The 19,818-nt window shown below is 32.2% G+C and overlaps 1 protein-coding gene across 3 annotated transcripts in view; it reads right to left on the minus strand.

Annotated features, from left to right (window-relative positions):
• Positions 1–5,341: 5,341 nt before the first annotated feature.
• IBTK (inhibitor of Bruton tyrosine kinase) overlaps positions 5,342–19,818 on the minus strand; it is a 95,357-nt gene continuing 80,880 nt past the window's right edge. For 2 of the 3 annotated variants that reach the window (XM_051997322.1, XM_051997321.1), the window contains exons 27-30: positions 15,241–15,390; positions 8,148–8,219; positions 7,138–7,270; positions 5,342–6,688 (exon numbers count right to left, since the gene is read on the minus strand). In XM_051997322.1, the coding sequence (XP_051853282.1) occupies positions 6,557–6,688; positions 7,138–7,270; positions 8,148–8,219; positions 15,241–15,390 (487 nt within the window). In that variant the 3' untranslated portion in view covers positions 5,342–6,556. The remainder of the gene's footprint in view (positions 6,689–7,137; positions 7,271–8,147; positions 8,220–15,240; positions 15,391–19,818) is intronic. The other variant, XM_051997323.1, reaches the window with a different exon arrangement.

The following is a 19,818-nucleotide window of genomic DNA, read 5'->3' on the forward strand; positions in this document are numbered from 1 at the left end:
ATCTGGAGTGAAGCAAGGTTGCCCACTATCACCATTATTATTCAATATTGTATTAGAAACACTGGCCTCTGCAATAAGAGTCGAGAAAGAGATTAAAGGAATTAGAGTAGGCAATGAGGAAACCAAACTATCACTCTTTGCAGATGATATGATGGTATACCTAGAAAACCCCAGAGATTCTACTAAAAAGCTATTAGAAATAATTCATAATTTTAGCAAAGTAGCAGGATACAAAATAAATCCCCATAAATCCTCAGCATTCTTATACACCACCAACAAAATCCAAGAGCAAGAGATACAAAGAGAAATTCCATTCAAAATAACTGTTGATAGCATAAAATATTTGGGAATCTACCTACCAAAGGAAAGTCAGGAATTATATGAGCAAAATTACAAAAAAGTTTTCACACAAATAAAGTCAGACTTAAATAATTGGAAAAATATTAAGTGCTCTTGGATAGGCCGAGCAAATATAATAAAGATGACAATACTCCCTAAACTAATCTATTTATTTAGTGCTATACCAATCAGACTTCCAAGAAAATATTTTAATGATTTAGAAAAAATAACAACAAAATTCATATGGAACAATAAAAAGTCGAGAATCTCAAGGGAATTAATGAAAAAAAAATCAAATGAAGGTGGTCTAGCTGTACCTGATCTAAAATTATATTATAAAGCAGCAGTCACCAAAACCATCTGGTATTGGCTTAGAAATAGATTAGTTGATCAGTGGAAAAGGTTAGGTTCACAAGACAGAATAGTCAACTATAGCAATCTAGTGTTTGACAAACCCAAAGATTCTAAATTTTGGGATAAGATTTCATTATTTGATAAAAACTGCTGGGATAACTGGAAATTAGTATGGCAGAAATTAGGCAAGGACCCACACTTAACACCACATACCAAGATAAGATCTAAATGGGTCCATGACCTAGGCATAAAGAACGAGACTATAAATAAATTAGAGGAACATAGGATAGTTTATCTCTCAGACCTGTGGAGGAGAAAGAAATTTGTGACCAAAGATGAACTAGAGACCATTACCAATCACAAAATAGAAAATTTTGATTATATCAAATTAAAAAGCCTTTGTACAAACAGAACGAATGCAAACAAGATTAGTAGGGAAGTAACTAACTGGGAAAACATCTTTACAATTAAAGGTTCTGATAAAGGCCTCATTTCCAAAATATATAGAGAACTGACTCAAATTTATAAAAAATCAAGCCATTCTCCAATTGATAAATGGTCAAAGGATATGAACAGACAATTTTCAGATGAAGAAATTGAAACTATTACCACTCACATGAAAGAGTGTTCCAAATCACTATTGATCAGAGAAATGCAAATTAAGACAACTCTGAGATATCACTACACTCCTGTCAGATTGGCTAAGATGACAGGAAAAAACAATGATGAATGTTGGAGGGGATGCGGGAAAACGGGGACATTGATGCATTGTTGGTGGAGTTGTGAACGAATCCAGCCATTCTGGAGAGCGATCTGGAATTATGCCCAAAAAGTTATCAAACTGTGCATACCCTTTGATCCAACAGTGTTTCTATTGGGCTTATACCCCAAAGAGATACTAAAAAAGGGAAGGGGACCTGTATGTGCCAAAATGTTTGTAGCAGCCCTGTTTGTAGTGGCTAGAAACTGGAAAATGAATGGATGCCCATCAATTGGAGAATGGCTGGGTAAATTGTGGTATATGAATGTTATGGAATATTATTGCTCTGTAAGGAATGACCAGCAGGATGAATACAGAGAGGCTTGGAGAGACCTACATGGACTGATGCTAAGTGAGATGAGCAGAACAAGGAGATCATTATACACTTCGACAACGATATTGTATGAAGATGTATTCTGATGGAAGTGGATTTCTCTGACAAAGAGACTTAACTGAGTTTCATTGGAGAAATGATGGACAGAAACAGCTACACCCAAAGAAGGAATACTGGGAAATGAATGTGAACTATTTGCATTTTTGATTTTCTTCCCGAGTTATTTTTACCTTCTGAATCCAATTCTCCCTGTGCAACAAGAGAACTGTTTGGTTCTGCAAATATGTATTGTATCTAGGATATACTGCAACATGTTTAGCATATATAGGACTGCTTGCCATCCTGGGGGGGGGGAGGAGGGAGGGAGGGGAAAAAACGAAACATAAGTGATTGCAAGGGATAATGTCGTGTAGAAATTATCCTGGCATGGATTCTGTCAATGCGAAGTTATTATTAAATAAAATAAAATTTATTATTAAAAAAAAAAAAAAAAAAAAAAAAAAAAAAAAAAAAAAAAAGGAATGGAAGGTTTCTGTTTCCCTGAAATCTCCTGATTTCTAGGAAACAGAAAATAAGGCCTTCAGGCTTAATCAAGCACATAGTTGTCCAGCTAATAGACTAATATCGATAAATGTCAAATATTGATAAATCTCATCAGCTCAGGTTAAGTAAATATGTTTATAGCTGGTTTGTTATATATGTTATATGTTATAGCCAAGGCTCAAGTAAATATGAGCCTGCACATATTATACAGGTCTTAGGGGAAACACAGAAATAATGAAAATAAAATACAGAAAAAGAATTCATACATTCCTGTAAGTTCTTCACATTATCTCTCCCTATTCTATACAAAACCAATGCAATCAAGATTAGAAGTAAAAGCAGGAAATTGAGGGAGAGGGAAATTTTATAGCAAATTTCTTTGAAAAAGGCCTTATTTATTAAATATATAATGAATTGAATGCAATGTATTAAAATGAGTCATTCCCCAGTTGATAAACGGTCAAAGGATATGAAGTTTTCTGATAAAAAATGATCTCTAGAGTGATATAAAATACTCTTAAATTATTATTGACAGAAGAAATGCAAATTAAAACACCTAATACTATCATATTTATCAGATCATCATTTGACAGAAAAGGAAAATGACAAATGTTGAAGGCAATGTGCAAAAATTAAGACAATGTTGCATTGCTGGTGAAATTGTGAATTGGTCCAACCATTCTGGAGAACAATTTGGTATGCCCAAACAGCAATAAAACTGTATATATTTTTTGATCCATGAATATCCTTATTAGGTCTTTATCCCAAAAAGATCAAAGGAAAAGTACCTATAAGTATAAAAATATGAATAACAGCTTTTTTTTTTTTAATACTGGCAAAGAGGTGGAAATTGAAGGGATACCTCTCAATAGGAAAATGGCTGAACAGATTGTGTTATATGATTGTGATGGGATTTTGTTGTTAATAATTTTTCAGGTGTCTCTGAATCCTCTTGGCCTCCTTTGGGACTTTATTAACAAGACAGTAGAGTAGTTTTCCATTTCTTTCTCTAGCTCATTTTAAAGATGAGGAAATTGGGGCAAATTTGGTAAGAGACTTGCCTAAGGTAACATAGCTAATAGTCTGAGTCCAGATTTGAACTCTTGAAGGGCCCAAGATTCGAATTTAATGCAGGTCTGGCACTCTCTACCTTGTGCCACCTACCGGCTCTTGTGATGAAATACTCTTGTGGTTTTTTTTTCCTTTTAAGTATCTTTTCTATTTGTTTATCCCTTCTGCTCTAAATTCTTAATAGAATCCCTTTCCTTCAAGGTCTCTATAGGCCTACTTACTCAACTATCTCCCAGAAATCTCCATTCGTCAGTTCTTTAATTGGGTTGCATACGTTCTACTGTTTTCCATAGGTTTTGGGGTATTCTCAGTAAAGTTTCTACCACCTTGGGATTCCTTGATATGAGAGTATTATAGGCCAGGCAAAGCTACCCATCTGAGGCACAAAGTGGTTCTACCCTTTATTTTCCTTCTCCATAGGTGGATGGGCAGAATTAAGGTCTGTTGTTTATTGCAAAACAATGCTGGGGGTAAAGGTATGAGTGGTATATGCAAGCAAAGATTGTAGCAATTGGAAAAGAGCTGAGTGGGTCTCAGATCCCAAGCTAATGAATAAGGTTATGTTCCTTGACAGATCAGGATGGTCGGTTTCTCTCCCAGCTTTACTCCTGACTCTGGAGTCCTTCACTATACCAAAGCAGCCTTTTCATCCTGGAAGAATCCTCTATCCCTGAAGGGGATCCCTTTGTTCTGACTAATGAATTCATCTCTGGAATTTCCATTTGGGTGAATGCCCAAGTTAGTCATTTTTAGTCTTTCAGAACTTTCCTAGGTCCACCCCTGATTCATGTCTTCACCTGTTTCTCAAACATTCCCCCTGCCTTTAAATTTCTCTTTTAGGTAGTATCTTCCTCTATTTGAATATAATCTCCCTGAAGGAAGAAAAAGTCTTGAATCTTTGATCTATGATTTATCACAGAACCTGGTATGTGGCAAATACTTCATAAAATATCTATCAATCTATTGCCACTGTAGAGACTTCCTTAATCAATGCAATCTTTCCACAATTTATAATCTTAGATAATTTTCTGAATCACTGATTGGCCCAGAGATTTAAGGTCTTAAAAATCGGCTTGTGTCATAGCTGGGACTCAAACTTAGGTCTTCCAGACTCCACTGCTGGCTTCCTATCTACTGTACTATACTGCTTCTCATAAACTGTATTAATTTCTATTCCAAGATGAATAAGGACTCTTAACAAGATAGAGGATATAAAATTTTGTTAAACTCATTTCATCTCCTTTAGCTGGAAGGAAATTCTGCATTTTACAACACAAGTGGCAACTAGGTTTGACATACAACATGCTTTTCAAAGCTCATATTATTCTCTACAAGATGAACTAGTTTTAACATTCTTCTCACTACAACCCCCAAATCTCCCATTTTACATAAAGAAAATCTCCCATTTTACAATACCTCTGTTGGTGCTTTCTGCTATGGGGAAGTGCTGCTTTAACTTAACCCTGTCCTCCTATATCTGCTCATCTGCCAAAAACTTATGAAGTTTTGTAATAGAAATGTTGACAATCTCTTTCACACTGGCACATATGGCAACCCCAAATCTCCAACCTTTTCACACAGGAAAGAAGCAATAATTTGTTTATCTACTTCTATACTTAAGCTGCTTACTTCCTTTTATCTGTGTGTTCATGTTAACTCATCAAGCTTTCACGGACTCCTGATTCTACCACATAATGAACAAATGTGTGTTCACACTAAAATATATTCAAACTTTTTAGGTTTCAAATATATATTTTACTAGGATAAATTCCACTGAGAGGAAATAGAATTTATTTTATCCTTTATAATTTATCTCTAAACATAGAAAATGATAGTTTAAATAGGTAATTAACTGTAAAACTATCTTATCATTCGTAATACATTGTGGATTATAAAATTTCCCAGAGAACAAACTTAATAAAAAATACTCATCACATTGGTGTGAATCAAGATTTAACTTTTTATTGAACTTCTGCTTTACATATTTGCTGTGTATTCTGTGTTTTTGAGGGTAGATTTTTTTTTTTTTTTTGGTTTTGGTATAGCAGAACATGAAATCATTAGTGAGTTGCAGCCACATTTCTTTCCAAAACAAGTTAATTCCATCAAAGTGTGTTATTTAGTCCATTCTTCCACATATGTGTAAGACTTTTGTATTTTTTCCTTTTTACTCCACCCAGAATCTCAACTAAGATGGCAAAACTTTTAAAATTAAATCTATTCAAATGCAGACAAAGAAACCTGTCTAATGTAAGGCTAATGCCTTTTTTTTTTTTTTAATATAAATTTGTTCAGATGAACCAGGCACAGAAATAGTTTGTATGCACAATACTGCAAAGCCATTTATCAATCCTCTTCCAAACTAGTCATTTTATACATTCATAATTCAAACATTCATTCTGGAAATTTTCAGCACACAGAGAAACTGATTTCTTTCAATTAGTCTTCAAAAAGATCTAAAAGTTAGCGGGCCTCTCAACTGCAATGCGGAACTGTAATTATTTTAACTTCAACTATACGATATTATTTTTCCTTCTTCCTTTCCTCTATATTCAAAGGCTGAGATCATATTGAAGAATAAACTACTTCAGTGGAATCTAGAACACTCTCAACTACACAGAAAACGAGTGCTATGATGAAGCATTAGTATCTAAAACCTCAGATTCATTACTTAATATATCCCTTTAGGTGTCTATCATCAAACTATCATCAATAGTAAATTGAGAAAGCAATAGTTAGGGTCCCTGTTTCAATCATATCAATTTTGTTGTAACCATAAGCATACCAAGAAACATTTGGCAAATTTTTCTAAACTATTAACCACAAATTCTCAAATTATCTTTTTTAATCTGTCACTTTTTATATTTTCATCACTTATCCTTCTCCTTACTTGCATATTTAACTTAAAGTAAATAATTCTACTTAAACTTAATGTGGTTAAATGTTTATCATACCTTTTTTTTTTTAATTACTAAAAACACAATTCTGAAATCTCCTTTTGATTATACATTATACTTAAAATCACTGCTATGGACAAATGAAATTCTTCTTTTATTCCAGAATGAGCTGTTGATGTTATGAAAATTCTTTCCCTCAGCCTATTTTCCACTATAAAGATTAAGAATATGAAATAGACATATCTAATCTGTAGTAGATTAGTAACCATGCTTGTTCCACATAGGTACAGCAATAGGTCCCTGAGGTGCCCTTTCAACAATGACAAACTCATCAGGATTGCCATATGCCTCATAGTGGATCAACAAGTCTTGTATTGCACGTTCCTCAACCTAAAGAGGGGAAAAAAGGAGAAAAAAATTAAATTCTTAAGTTAAAAATTGTAGAGATCGAGTAGAAAGAGCTATTGCCAATTCTGTAATGATCATTCTTTTAAACAATGGAATCAGAATAAAGAAAAAATTTTAAGGGTATAGACTTTTTGAAGACAGGCTATATCTAGTTTCTTTTCTATACATTTCCTTGCATATAATAACCATTTGGTGAATTAAGTTGAAAGTATTTTCATTAGAGAAAAAGAAAAAACTTATTATTTAAAGTTTCTAAGTGATATATATATATCTCAAATGTCCTTCCATTAATATTAATATTAGGGGATACAGTTTTGTTTTTAATGTGTTTTTAACACTTTAATTTGGCATTCAAATCTGAGGGATTGCTTCTACCTACAAAATAATAATTTCCTGAAGAATTAATGGAAAGCTTTGATTTGTTCCATTACCTGGATCAGGGCCAATGGTTTTTCTCGAATTCTGTTAAGAGCTGCCTCTTGCTGCAGCTCTTCCTCCACAATAGCTGCAAAAGTAACAGGAGCATTCACAGGAGGGGCAGTCAGTGATGAAGACAGCCAAGGACTGCAAGAGAAAAACTGTTGTGAATTTTCATTTACCATATCAAAATATGTTCTTCGGGGACAGGCAACTTCATCCAAGTCTTAGAGTCAGAGATCTAACTGTAAGTCTTCTATCTGACATATATTGGTTGTGTGACCCTGGAGTATTCACTTCACCACATAGTACCTTTGAGCATTCTAAGACTATTTGCTACCAAAAACGTATTAGTAAATTTAAACTGGAAGAGGGAGCTCCATATCCAGCATTCCCCAATACCAATGAAATTACTGGTCATAATGTTACTACAAACTACTACTAATAATAATAGTAATGATAATAAATACAATAGCAGCTAACATTTATATCTAAAGTTTTATAGAGCTGGGCCGAAGTCCATTTAATAAGTTCAAATCTGGCCTCAGACACTTATGAGTTGTATGATCCTGGGCAAGTCACTTAAACCTGTTTACTTCAGTTTCTTATTTGTAAGATAAGTTGAAGAAGGAAATGACAAATTACTCCAGTATCTTTTCCAATAAAATTCCAAATGCAGTCATAAAGACTTAGACACAACTGAAAAACAATTGAACCAATCCAATCTTTAACCTCATGTAATATACTGCTCTTTACCAGTGTTTTATTAATACTAATACTTTTAAATATTTTCACAAAATAAACAAGCTGGAAAAAAAATTTTAACTGCTTCAAAAGTGATGAGGTAGGAGACAGGAAAGACTAAGGGGCAATTATCATTCTACTCATGAATAAAGAGGAATGGATTATAAGGCTATCAACCAGGAAAGAAAACTTGGAGAATATTAAATCATAATTTGTCCTTGCTATGGTTAGTTAGCATCATAAGTTTGGAGGATCTAAGAAACAGTTAACTCAACCTTACTTGGAACTCTCTATCAGAGGCAAATCTGAAGTATGGTCACCTTCGGGTCCTGAGTTATTTCGTGTTGAATATCTACAAAACAAATACCAAAAGCAGTAATAAAATATATATATATGGGTCCTGAGTTATTTCGTGTTGAATATCTACAAAACAAATACCAAAAGCAGTAATAAAATATATATATATATGTAGATATATATATATATATATATATATCAGAAATTCTAAGTCAATGAGAAAGGGAACAAATCACTAAAATAACCTCCAGAAAATCAAACATTTATAAAATCAGAAGATTATATAATGCCACCCTCTCATTTTATAAAGAAACTAAGGCCCCAAAATTCATATGAAATGACATGTCTAATATATATAAATAAAGTTAGTGGTGGCAGAGCTTTGACAACTATCAGTGAAATGTGCTTTATATTATACAACTTTGCCTTCTCATTGAAATTTGATTGAGAAAGACAACAAAAGAAAACATACTTTCTTATTACCTTTATATGTAAAGATATCACTGAAGGTTCTACAAAAAAACAATTATTAAATTCTTAAAGCACTGAAAGAAATTGATAATCATAATTTTTTTTGCTAGTACTTCTTATATGCATAGTAATGTGATACATTTTCTATTTTGTTGTCTCATCGTGTCATGAAGATGACACTAAATTCTTAGCTTCATAGATAACAGTCCTGGAAGAGACTCTGGAGGTCATTTGGTCCAACTCCTTCATTTTGCAGATGAGAAAATTAAGATGCCAAAAGGTTAGATAACTTGTTTATGGCCACATAGGGAGTAAGTGATAGAGAGTCTTGTCTCCCAATGTAATGTTTTTTTTTTTTAATTGCAGCAAACTGCTTCCAAGATAATAACCAAAGAAAGGAAAGAAATGGCAGATCTTTTAATAATGATAATGATGCTAATAAAATTAATGGAGAGTATTTATATAGCACTTTAAGGTTTGCAAAGCTCTTTACATAAATTATTTCATTTCATCCTCAAAATGATCTTGCGAAGTAGGAGTTATCTTCCTTTTGCAGAGGAAACTGAACCAGATAATGTTTAAGTTACATGCTCAAGGATATAATTACTAAATGTCTGGGACTGGATTTGAGTCTTCGCAACTTTAAGTCCAGTCCTCCATTCACTGTGGTTTTGTTCATGTTTCTTAAGTTCTCCATATAGTATGGTTCTGATAGTATTCAATTTCCTATATATTATTGTTGTTTAGTTGAGTCCAATTCTTTCTGATCCCATTTGGTATTTTCTTGTCAAAGATACTAGGATGTGTTTGTAGTGGCTAGAAACTGGAAAATGAATGGATGCCCATCAATTAGAGAATGGCTAGGTAAATTGTGGTATATGAATGTGATGGAATATTATTGTTCTGTAAGAAATGACCAGCAGGATGAATACAGAGAGGACTGGCGAGACTTACATGAACTGATGCTAAGTGAAATGAGCAGAACCAGGAGATCATTATACACTTCGACAACGATATTGTATGACGACATATTTTGATGGAAGTGGATTTCTTTGACAAAGAGACCTGAGTTTCAATTGATAAATGACAGACAAAAGCAGCTACACCCAAAGAAAGAACACTGGGAAACGAATGTGAACTATCTGCATTTTTGTTTTTCTTCCCGGGTTATTTATACCTTCTGAATCCAATTCTCCCTATGCAACAAGAGAACTGTTCGGTTCTGCAAACATATATTGTATCTAGGATATACTGCAACATATCTAACATATAAAGGACTGCTTGCCGTCTAGGGGAGGGGGTGGAGGGAGGGAGGGAAAAAAAAAAAATCGGAACAGAAACGAGTGTCAATATAAAGTAATTATTAAATAAAAATTAAATTAAAAAAAAAAGATACTAGGATGATTTGCCGCTGTATAGATGGGGAAACTGAGGCAAACAGAGTTAAGTGACTTGCCCAGGCTCACATAAGTGGTAAGTGTCTGAAGCCAGATTTTAAGTCAAGAAGATAAGTCTTTCTAAGTCCAGGCCTGGTACCCTATTGACTGTACCACCTAGTTGAACCATTCAATATAGCTTGGTCTAAATTAGGATAGCCCCCCTAATACTATTTACTTTTTAGGCATGCTCTGGCTTGTCCATGTCCCTAGTGAGATACAGTGAATCAAAATTATTCCATTCTCCAGAAATGATATGACCAATGGAAAGGTATAAGGGATTGCAACTTCCCTTGCTCTCAATACTATATTTCTATTAATGTAGTATATATACACATATGCATGTAGCTAGATCACATTCTGGACCTAGTGAACAGTCAACTAAAACTTGAAGTCATTTTTTGTTTTTAAAATAAAATACTGTTGGGTCACTTTCCCACCATATTGGCAACTATTGCCACTGGTGATCAGTTAATCTGCTAAAATGGTCTGTCACTCTCTAAGGGATACCAGAATGTTACCAAACCAATTATAATTACCAAAAAAGGCAATACAAACAATTACAAATTAACCAATAGAATGTGTACTACTGCGAAAGCCATTTGGTTAATTGACATACTTTCAACAACATATGGAAGAGATGAACAACAAGGAAATCACAAATAATTTTCTAAGACACAAACCTATCATAAGCTATAAAGTATTTTTAATAATCTAAAATTTATTCATGAATATTAAAGGTTCTCAATCTACAATTACATAAATTTTCAAATGCACTTTCAACCAAAACTCAAGTAACAATAAATATTATTCTTCCACTAAACTTCTATGTCGCCTTACAGAAATGCCCCAGTGTTCTTAAAGGCTAATACAAGTGGAATATAAGCTCTACTTTATAGGAACAAGTCCTATTAAATCAAAAGGACAAGTCTTGAAGAATTTTTTTTCCAACTATGGAAACTTTGGAAATTGTCCATTCCTGCACAGTTTGAAATCAACATTTATTAAATCTTGAATTTTTTTAAAAAGTTGAAGTAATTTATTATTACTTTATTATTATTATAATTGAAGTATTTATTAATCATTACATTTAGAGAAGCTAATGCTAACAAAAACAGTTTTCACAAACACTGATAATCAATCTCCTTAAAGTTCTAGTCTTTTAAAAATAAAAGTAAAAAAAAAAAGTTAATAGTCAAAATTTTAAAGTATATAACCTGCTTTTTCTTCAAATTGATTCACACTATAATAAAACTTGTGGCCCAGATTTTTAGGAATGATTAACTATACACAAACAAATTATAAGTGGAATAATCAAATAATTTTTTCCCCCTTTTCCTCATTAGTGGTTTCCATCGCTAATTAGAAATTCAAAAACTATTTTTCCCAAAAGACTAAAAAGAAATGTCAAGAGAAGGGAGGAAAAGCCCACTTAAATTAACAATTAGTTTGAGGCAGACATGTACAACTGTTTTTACTAAAAGTTTAAGCTTGACTCCACATATTATATTTATTAAAAAATTAAGATCCATACCACATCTACCAAGTAATATAAATGTCAGATAGAAAAATTTGTGCAAAAGAGAATGCTGAAGTTTTAAAATATTTATCTACTAAAAATTTGTAAGAATAAATGAAAGTTGCAGATTCCTCTATAAGAACACTATGATATTCTTAAAACTATTTACTAGTATTGAAAAATCATGTTTTCTACAATAAGATCAGAAATTCAGGTCATTTGTGGAATTTCCTGATTTTTTTTTTCTAAAATGGAAAAAAAAAAAGAATTATTATTATTTATTATGTTACCTCATCTCCAACTAATAATCCACTATTTCCCTACTTAAACCTTTTATATTTCAGCTTGAATGATTTACTCATTGTCAACCAAATATGCTATAAACATATAAACAGATTTATCCATGCTTTTGCTTTTTTGCTGACCTGGAATACTTTCCAGTCTCTTTTCCATTTCTCGAAGTCCTTCCCTTTCTTTTTAGGTCAAATGAACTAATTACCTACAAACTACTCATCTGGCAGCACTTATCACATGATCTTTGTGCTGTCTTTTGTACTACTGTCATATAATGTAAGATCTGTAATCATTTTTTTAATTTATGTTTTTAAGTATTATATTGATACCTAACTTGTTAAATTTGTTTTCCTTGGGCAGCTAGGTGGCGCAGTGGATAGAGCACCAGCCCTGAAATCAGGAGGACCTGAGTTCAAATCTGGTCTCAGACACTGTCTAGCTGTGTGACCCTGGGCAAGTCACTTAACCCCAATTGCCTAAAATAAATAAATAAATTTGTTTTCCTTCCCTAAATAGACAAAGTGCTTTTAGAGCAGGGATCCCTGATTATACTTTTTGGTATCCTTTAAAAGGTTCTGGCACAATATTCTACATAGGGCAATTCTTCAAAAAATAAAATTCTTCAATAAATCAGTTTTCTATTTCACAAATTAAGGTTATGATGCTAAATTTTAATTAGACCCATTTATGCCAATATGTTGTATCTCAGTCACATCTGACTCTTCATGATTCAATATGGAGTTTTCTTGGCAGAGATATTTGAGTTATTTATCACTTCCTTCTCCAGCTCATTTTATAGATGAGAAAACTGAGGCAAAGTGAATTAAATGACTTGCCTAGGGTCATACAACTAGTGTCAAAGGCCAGATGTGAACTTAGAAAAAAGAGTCTTCCTAACTCTAATCCTGGCACTCTTATCTATCCTCAATCACCTCCCTGCCACTTATGTCACTATATTTGACAAGATAAAATAAAACAAAATAACTCAACCTGTATGTTCCTCCTACTACTCCTGCATCTGTGTATACCATGTAATTTATTTAAAACAGCTCAATTATTGAATATCCAATAGATATATAATATTGTATTAGGTTTACTACAATAGCACAGAGTACAAACTTATTTTCTAATAACACAGAATACAAATGTATTTTCTAAAGTTAAAAAAGCTATCAAATAAGTATTCACATAAAAGTAACAATAATTAATAGTCTTAATGCTATAGTATACTCTAGTAATGAATTTTAGAAGTATTTTGTTCCAATACCATTTAAACTAAAATTCTTAGATGTAATGCTATTTATTCAATTAAGAAAACTTCCAATGATAGTACTTAAAACTATATAATAGTTAAATCAAAGTAAAATATAAATAGTAATTTATATACATTAAAATCTGTTCTGAGAAATCCAAGTATTCACTATATTTTTTTAAAAACATAAGAAAACTTATTTCTTATAGCAGCAGTATAATTCTAACATTTTTAATGCTTTTTAGCATTAAACAATTTTCCTTGCACTGGAGGGGCACAAGACTATTCAGTTTTCAAATGCAACATGATGGATGTAAAAAAACTTGTGGTAAAGCATGAGGAAGGATGGGAGAGGTGAGGAGATCCAAAAGAAATTAACCCATAATATTGAAAATCTTAAAGAATTAAAGGGTTTTTTTTTATTTTGTTTTGTTTTTTTGACTAAAGGAGAGGGAAACTAGGAGCACTTTTCACAGAGTAGTCATGTATTTATTCATTTGATTGTACTATGACAACTAAATAGTTATTTTATTCATTTATAACTCTAAGAGTTCTCCATTTAAAAAAAATCTCATATGTAAGAAAGTAATCTGTGAAATTTATATTACAGAGGAAGAAAAATTTTGCTTCCCGAGAAATCTTTTAAAAAGTAAAATCGAATTCTGGTGGTATGAGTGAAGTCCTTCTTGATGCAGGAGACAGCAGACAAGACTTCAAATCCCACCTTTGACATCTATCTAATCTTCAAATCACTTGACTTCTTTGGGCCTCAATTTTCTCATTTATAAAGATCTAGTTGGACTCTAAGGTCAAATGAGCACTAATTCACTAATTATGACTTAAGATATTTTAGTGAATCCTATCAGCAATCAGGCACTAGGGATACAAAGACAAAAATGAAACAGTCTCTATCTCTCAAAGGCAATGAAGAGACAACATCCACAACATATACACAGAAGTATATACAAAATAAATTCAAATAAATTGTTTTAAAGGAAATCTGGAATTTCTAAGGATAAGGATGAAATTCCTTCGAAGCACTGCAGACACCTTCATGAAAGCCCTTATGTGCATAGTGAATAAATATGTCCATCTCATGATGTTGAGAAACTTTTTTTAAACAGCAACTTGAACTTAATAAAATGTGGGCATTTATTAGATTCTAGATCTAGGGACCTTAGAGTCCAAGTAGACCTTTTTTTTTTTTTTTGCTTAAATAATTGGGGGTGACTTGCCCAGGATCACACAGCCAGGAAGTGTTAAGTGTCTGAGACCAGATTTGAACTCGGGTCCTCCTGACTTCAGAACTGGTACTCTATCCACTGTACCACTTAGCTAACCCCTAAGTAGAGCTTAATAAATGAGAAAACTGAGGCTCAGAGAAGTCATGTGATTTGATTAAGGTTATATAGATGTCAGAGATGGGAAATGATGTCTGGATAAGAAAAAGCAAGATCAGTTTAATTGAAAAACAAGGTAAGTAAGAGGGAGTGATGCACAACAAGGCTGAAAAGGTCATGTTAGACCCACATTTTAAATGTCAAATGGAGGAGTTTGCATTTTGTTTGTTAGATAACCAATAAAACTAAGTTTTGTTGTAATCAGGCAGGTGTGTTCTGACTAATCACTTCTCTAAGATTTCATTTTCTCATCTGTAAAATGAATAGGTTGGAAGAGATGTTGCCTAAAGTCCTTTCTTCTAGTTTGAAATATTATAAATATGATTAACAATGGCTTACTAAAATATCTTTCATTTATTATCAATCTTACTTACATGTCAGAACAAAGCTGTGTTCTATTGTATTCTAATATGGAAAAACTTTTCTAACAAGACTATATATATTTGACTATAGTAAATTATCCCTTTGCACGTGAAACTTCATCCATGAAATATCAGGAAATGAAATTCAACAGTGAGAATGAAGTGAAGAAAGAAAACACTCAAGGACTGATAAAATTTTCTTAAAAATGAACATGAAAATGGCTCCTCTTCCTCCTAAATATGACATTTTCAAAACACAAAGACATGAAAGCTCTTGAAAACATTGCAGAACACAGGCAAATAGAATTCTGGAATGAAAATTATAAATCATTATTCTATTACCTTACAGATTTTAAAGCTTGAGAATCTTCAATTCTTTTAAAGCAAACTTTTTTGACATGATTTGTTGGAGTGTGATTTGTAACAGATTTTTTTTCTTCCAGTAAAAGATCCCGGAATGACTTGGATGAAGCAGAATTGAGAGAAGATGTCCTACGAGAGAAGGCATATCAACACGCTGAGTTATTTTTTTTAAACTACTTCAATTAAAACACAGAAGAATATGTTTCAACAATATGTAGAATGTGAAAATTCATAATGGTAATGTTTACCTTTCATAGTTATGTGCTTTTAAAAAGTGTTTCAGTGATCACCCCCTCCCCGCCCAAGGCAATTAAGGTTAAGTGACTTGCCCAGAGTCACACAGAAGGGTTAAATGTCTAAGATCAGATGTGAACTCAGGTCCTTTTGACTTCAGGGCTGGTGCTCTATCCACTGTGCCATCTAGCTGTCCGTGATTCAGTGATTTTTGTATTAAATGATGAATTCAAAGGAATATCATAACTTCTAAAAAGTCAGCTGGCAAGTCAATAAGTATTAAACATCTACTATATTCTAGGTATTGTGCTAAGCACTGGGGTCACAAAGAAATGGAAAAAAAAATTCAGATATCATCTTTAGGGATAGAAAAAGATTAGGAGACTAAATGTAAAGAAACTTTAAAGCAATGGGAAAATCTCCAGCAACACTGGATTCAAAATTCCAGTACAATTCTGTGTTTGGAAGAAGGAGAAAAAAAGGTTTTTATGACTAAAGACAGGAACAAATGGTTTAAGCAAAAAGAACCTAAGAATAAAGCAGATGTATTTTGATAAATTAATTTACCACAGTGAAGATATGAAGATACATGTGTATGTGTGTATATATATATATATATATATATACACACACATATATATAGACACATATATATGTATATATGTATATATAACATATAATATAAAATATATACACACACACACACATGAGTATATTAATATATTATAAACAAATACACATATCCTATATCTCCTTTCATTATTTCCTTTGATTCCCCTGGGTTTTTTTGTTTCTCAAAATATATATTTATTAACAAATTTCTATAAAGTACCCATTGGTATATCATTAAAATTGTAAATTGAGTTTGGTAGTATAATCTTCCAAAGTTTTTAAAGCAACAGTATTCCATGGTGAAGATATGATAATGAGCATAATTTAAGAGTCTGGGTGCTGACCCCTACATAGATTGCTGACTAAGTGATGTTTACAATGATGACTTTAAGTCATCAAGAGTCAATTTATATTCAGTATGAAGAAATCAGCTATATATACCTTAGAAAATGTTTATCAGAAACAATTATAATTTAGAAAACTCTATTAAAAAAAACTCTACTATATTAAAAAATTCTACTATAAAAAAAAAGAATTCCACATAGCCAGTTTTATTGTAGCTGCCAGCATTTATCAAATAACAACAAAAAAAATCAGCTTTTATTTATCTAATGAGTATTTTATTTTGTCAACAAGTTTTTGAAAAATTTTGAATTCACAAACACACAGTATTTAAACAAAAAAAGCTTATTCTACCCAAAAAGAAAGTGACCGTATATTTATAAGAAAATCTGAAGTAATGGAACAAACTATTTACAACCAATTTATCCTCTCATTCCCCCAGACCTAAATTATGGAAGTTCTGTACTGTTCTGAATATATGTTGGGTTGATTTTTTATTAGTATCCACCTTCTCTACTCCTTATATTTGTTAACACCACCTATCTTATTGTTCTTACTGAAAAAACCCTTGCAACAAAGGATGTTCCTAAAATCACAGTGCAGTTTTCTGTAAGCTTAAAGAGACAGTAAGAGTTTAGGGACATTTCATATAGTCAAAAATACAAATGCAAAATTATTCTATTTTACTGATTTCCGCTTTTTTTTTTAAACTAGAATTTTTCTCTAGAAAACAGAATAAAAAGTTAACTAAATAAAGGACATCAATGTTAACCACATAAATCATCAAAATGTGAAATCCATATTCTGAAGAAATCAGCCAGTGTGGATTAAAGGTAAACTCATAAATTACTTGGAGAACCTGGCATAAGATGTTCTCTGTAGTACCAATTCCTCTTTGATTAGTTTTATGATAAGTGAAAGTGAGGCATGAATTTTCACTTAATTACAACAATCACCAAACCACAGTCCCACCTAAGAGACAATATAAAAGATGTAAAGGTAAGAAAAATAGTAAAAAGTATATCTATGGTTGTCTTGACTACATTATCTTAATTTAAGTCCAAACAATTAATAAATAAAGTCTTTTTAAAAATATATGGGATTTTAGGTCTTTGAAGGAAAAATAAACAGTTCCATAACAAGTAGTAGTAAGTAGGTTTTCCTAAATATAGAGAATAAAACCGAGGAAAATTCATTGTTTAAACAATGAAAAACTGATTTGTCTGAAAGGCTTAAAATTAAATTTGTCAACTGATACAAAACTGTATTTAGTTCTTTAAGATATTCATCATTTCAAATCTTTCTTTTGTAATCTGGGACAGACTGATCAATAGCTCTAAAGCTAAGAATTTAGATAATAGCTCACAGTTTTCAAAATCTTTAAGGTATATATTACATATATTATCTAACTTGATTCTCAAAACAACTCTGGTAGGTAGGCAGTATTATTGGTATTATTTATAGATAAGACATGAAGTATTTTGAAGAGCCTATATAGATGACATTTTTTGAGTAGCATGTAAGGGAGGGAAGAGGATATTTAGTGATTGTTTAAGACTGATAAGACATTGTTTAAGTGAAAGCAAAATGATTAATGAAAAAGAGAATGCTGTACCTGAAATAAAATGGAGGATGACATGCAGTTTGTAAAAACTTCTCTATCACACTTTTAAAATCTTTTTTTCTACTATCAAAAAAAAAAAAAATAATAAGCCAACAAACCTTACAAAATTATTTCTCACCTGAGATATCTAAAATCTGTTCTGGCTTTTTATTAATGAGTTGAAGGGTATAAGAGCATATAGGAGACTAAGTAGGCAACCAGATATCCTAGCTTTGGAGGTAGGGGGAGTTCTTAGCTCTCAAAAAAAAAAAAACAAAAAAAAAAAAAAAAAAAAAAAAAAAAAAAAAACGGAAGGGTGGCCAAAAAGCCAAGTCTGACTTGATCACAGACAGAAGCATGTGTACCAATTCTGGCAATCACCTAGGTCGGACCTTCAAAATTATAGGTACGTAGGACCATATATTTCCAATTTGTTCCTTTAAATACTATAGTGCTAATTCTTGCTACTGTTTCAACTACCTTTTTCTTTGCTATTAAAAACAAGGAAGCAACTGCTAACCAGTCTGTGAATCAGGAAATTTTATTTTTGAACATGTAAGTCTTCCTCTGTCTTTCTTTTTCTACTGTGAAATATGGGTATTTTAGTTAATAATGTGAAATTATTATTTGTCTTAAAGCCTCTGTATTAAAAACAAACTAAAAACTCCAAAGAAAATGTAGAACATCATTCCAATGAACATGTTGGGGGCAAAAGGATCAATGAAAAGTTCATCTGATACAAATTTTATCTGCTTTCAAAGAACCTAGCTTTATTTTTTTTGTTATCCTTAGATCTTTAACAGACAAAAAACAAACAAACAAACAAACAAACAAAAACAAAAAACTGGAGGTTTCTTTTGGCAGAAAAAACTAAGTATGGCATAAACTATACTGTGTCTTTCGTTAACCAGAAATAAGTGCCAGTAGTTTCCACCCTTTTGGCAGATATCAATGCCAGTAAAGCTGCTGAATTTCCAAGACAAGTATCTCATTTCCATGAAATACAAAAACTTCATAGTTGTGTGCATAAAAACATTCTATAGCCAAATTTCTTCTAAACAATATTTTGGGGACTTGTGCTCAATGATCATATTGCGCTTTATACCAAACTACTCTGAGCAATCTCAATTGTATAAGAGCACACAATACATGTTTGCTAATACTCACAAAATGCCTCAAACCTCACTAGTAGTCTACAAAGGATTATCTATAAATTATCTTAGTCTTCCTATTTTAGGTACTTCTTCCCTCAACTTGCCTAAGGTATCTTCCTAAAAGGACAGGTCTAATAACTATAATATCTTCTTAATTCAATACATTACCTCTGGGATTAAATATCCTATGTGACTTTTTAAAGCCCTTCAATAACCTGGTCCTCTCCTATTTTTCAGACTTCTCGTGTTTAATTGCTCAGTATGCACTCTGCAATCCAGTAACACTGATAGCACTGCTCTTCACACAAGACACTCCATCTACTAATGTTCCTTATGTCTAAAATTCTTTCTCTCCTCACTTCCTTGATCTTTCACATCTCAGCTAGAAAATCCCACTTTCTTTAAGTTGCTCCTGATCTCTCTTCTTCTGAGATATCTCCAATTTATCATGTATGTAGTGGTGTGTGTGTGTGTGTGTGTGCACACACGTGCTCCTGTGCATACATGTCTTTTATTTGTGTATTTATTTACATGCTGTTTTCTCCATTAGATTGTAAACTCTTTGAAAGCAAGGTTTGTTCTGGTCTTTCTTTGTAATCCTAGCACTTGTTG

This window comes from Antechinus flavipes, chromosome 4 (assembly GCF_016432865.1).
Source record: "Antechinus flavipes isolate AdamAnt ecotype Samford, QLD, Australia chromosome 4, AdamAnt_v2, whole genome shotgun sequence".
Taxonomy (NCBI): domain Eukaryota; kingdom Metazoa; phylum Chordata; class Mammalia; order Dasyuromorphia; family Dasyuridae; genus Antechinus; species Antechinus flavipes.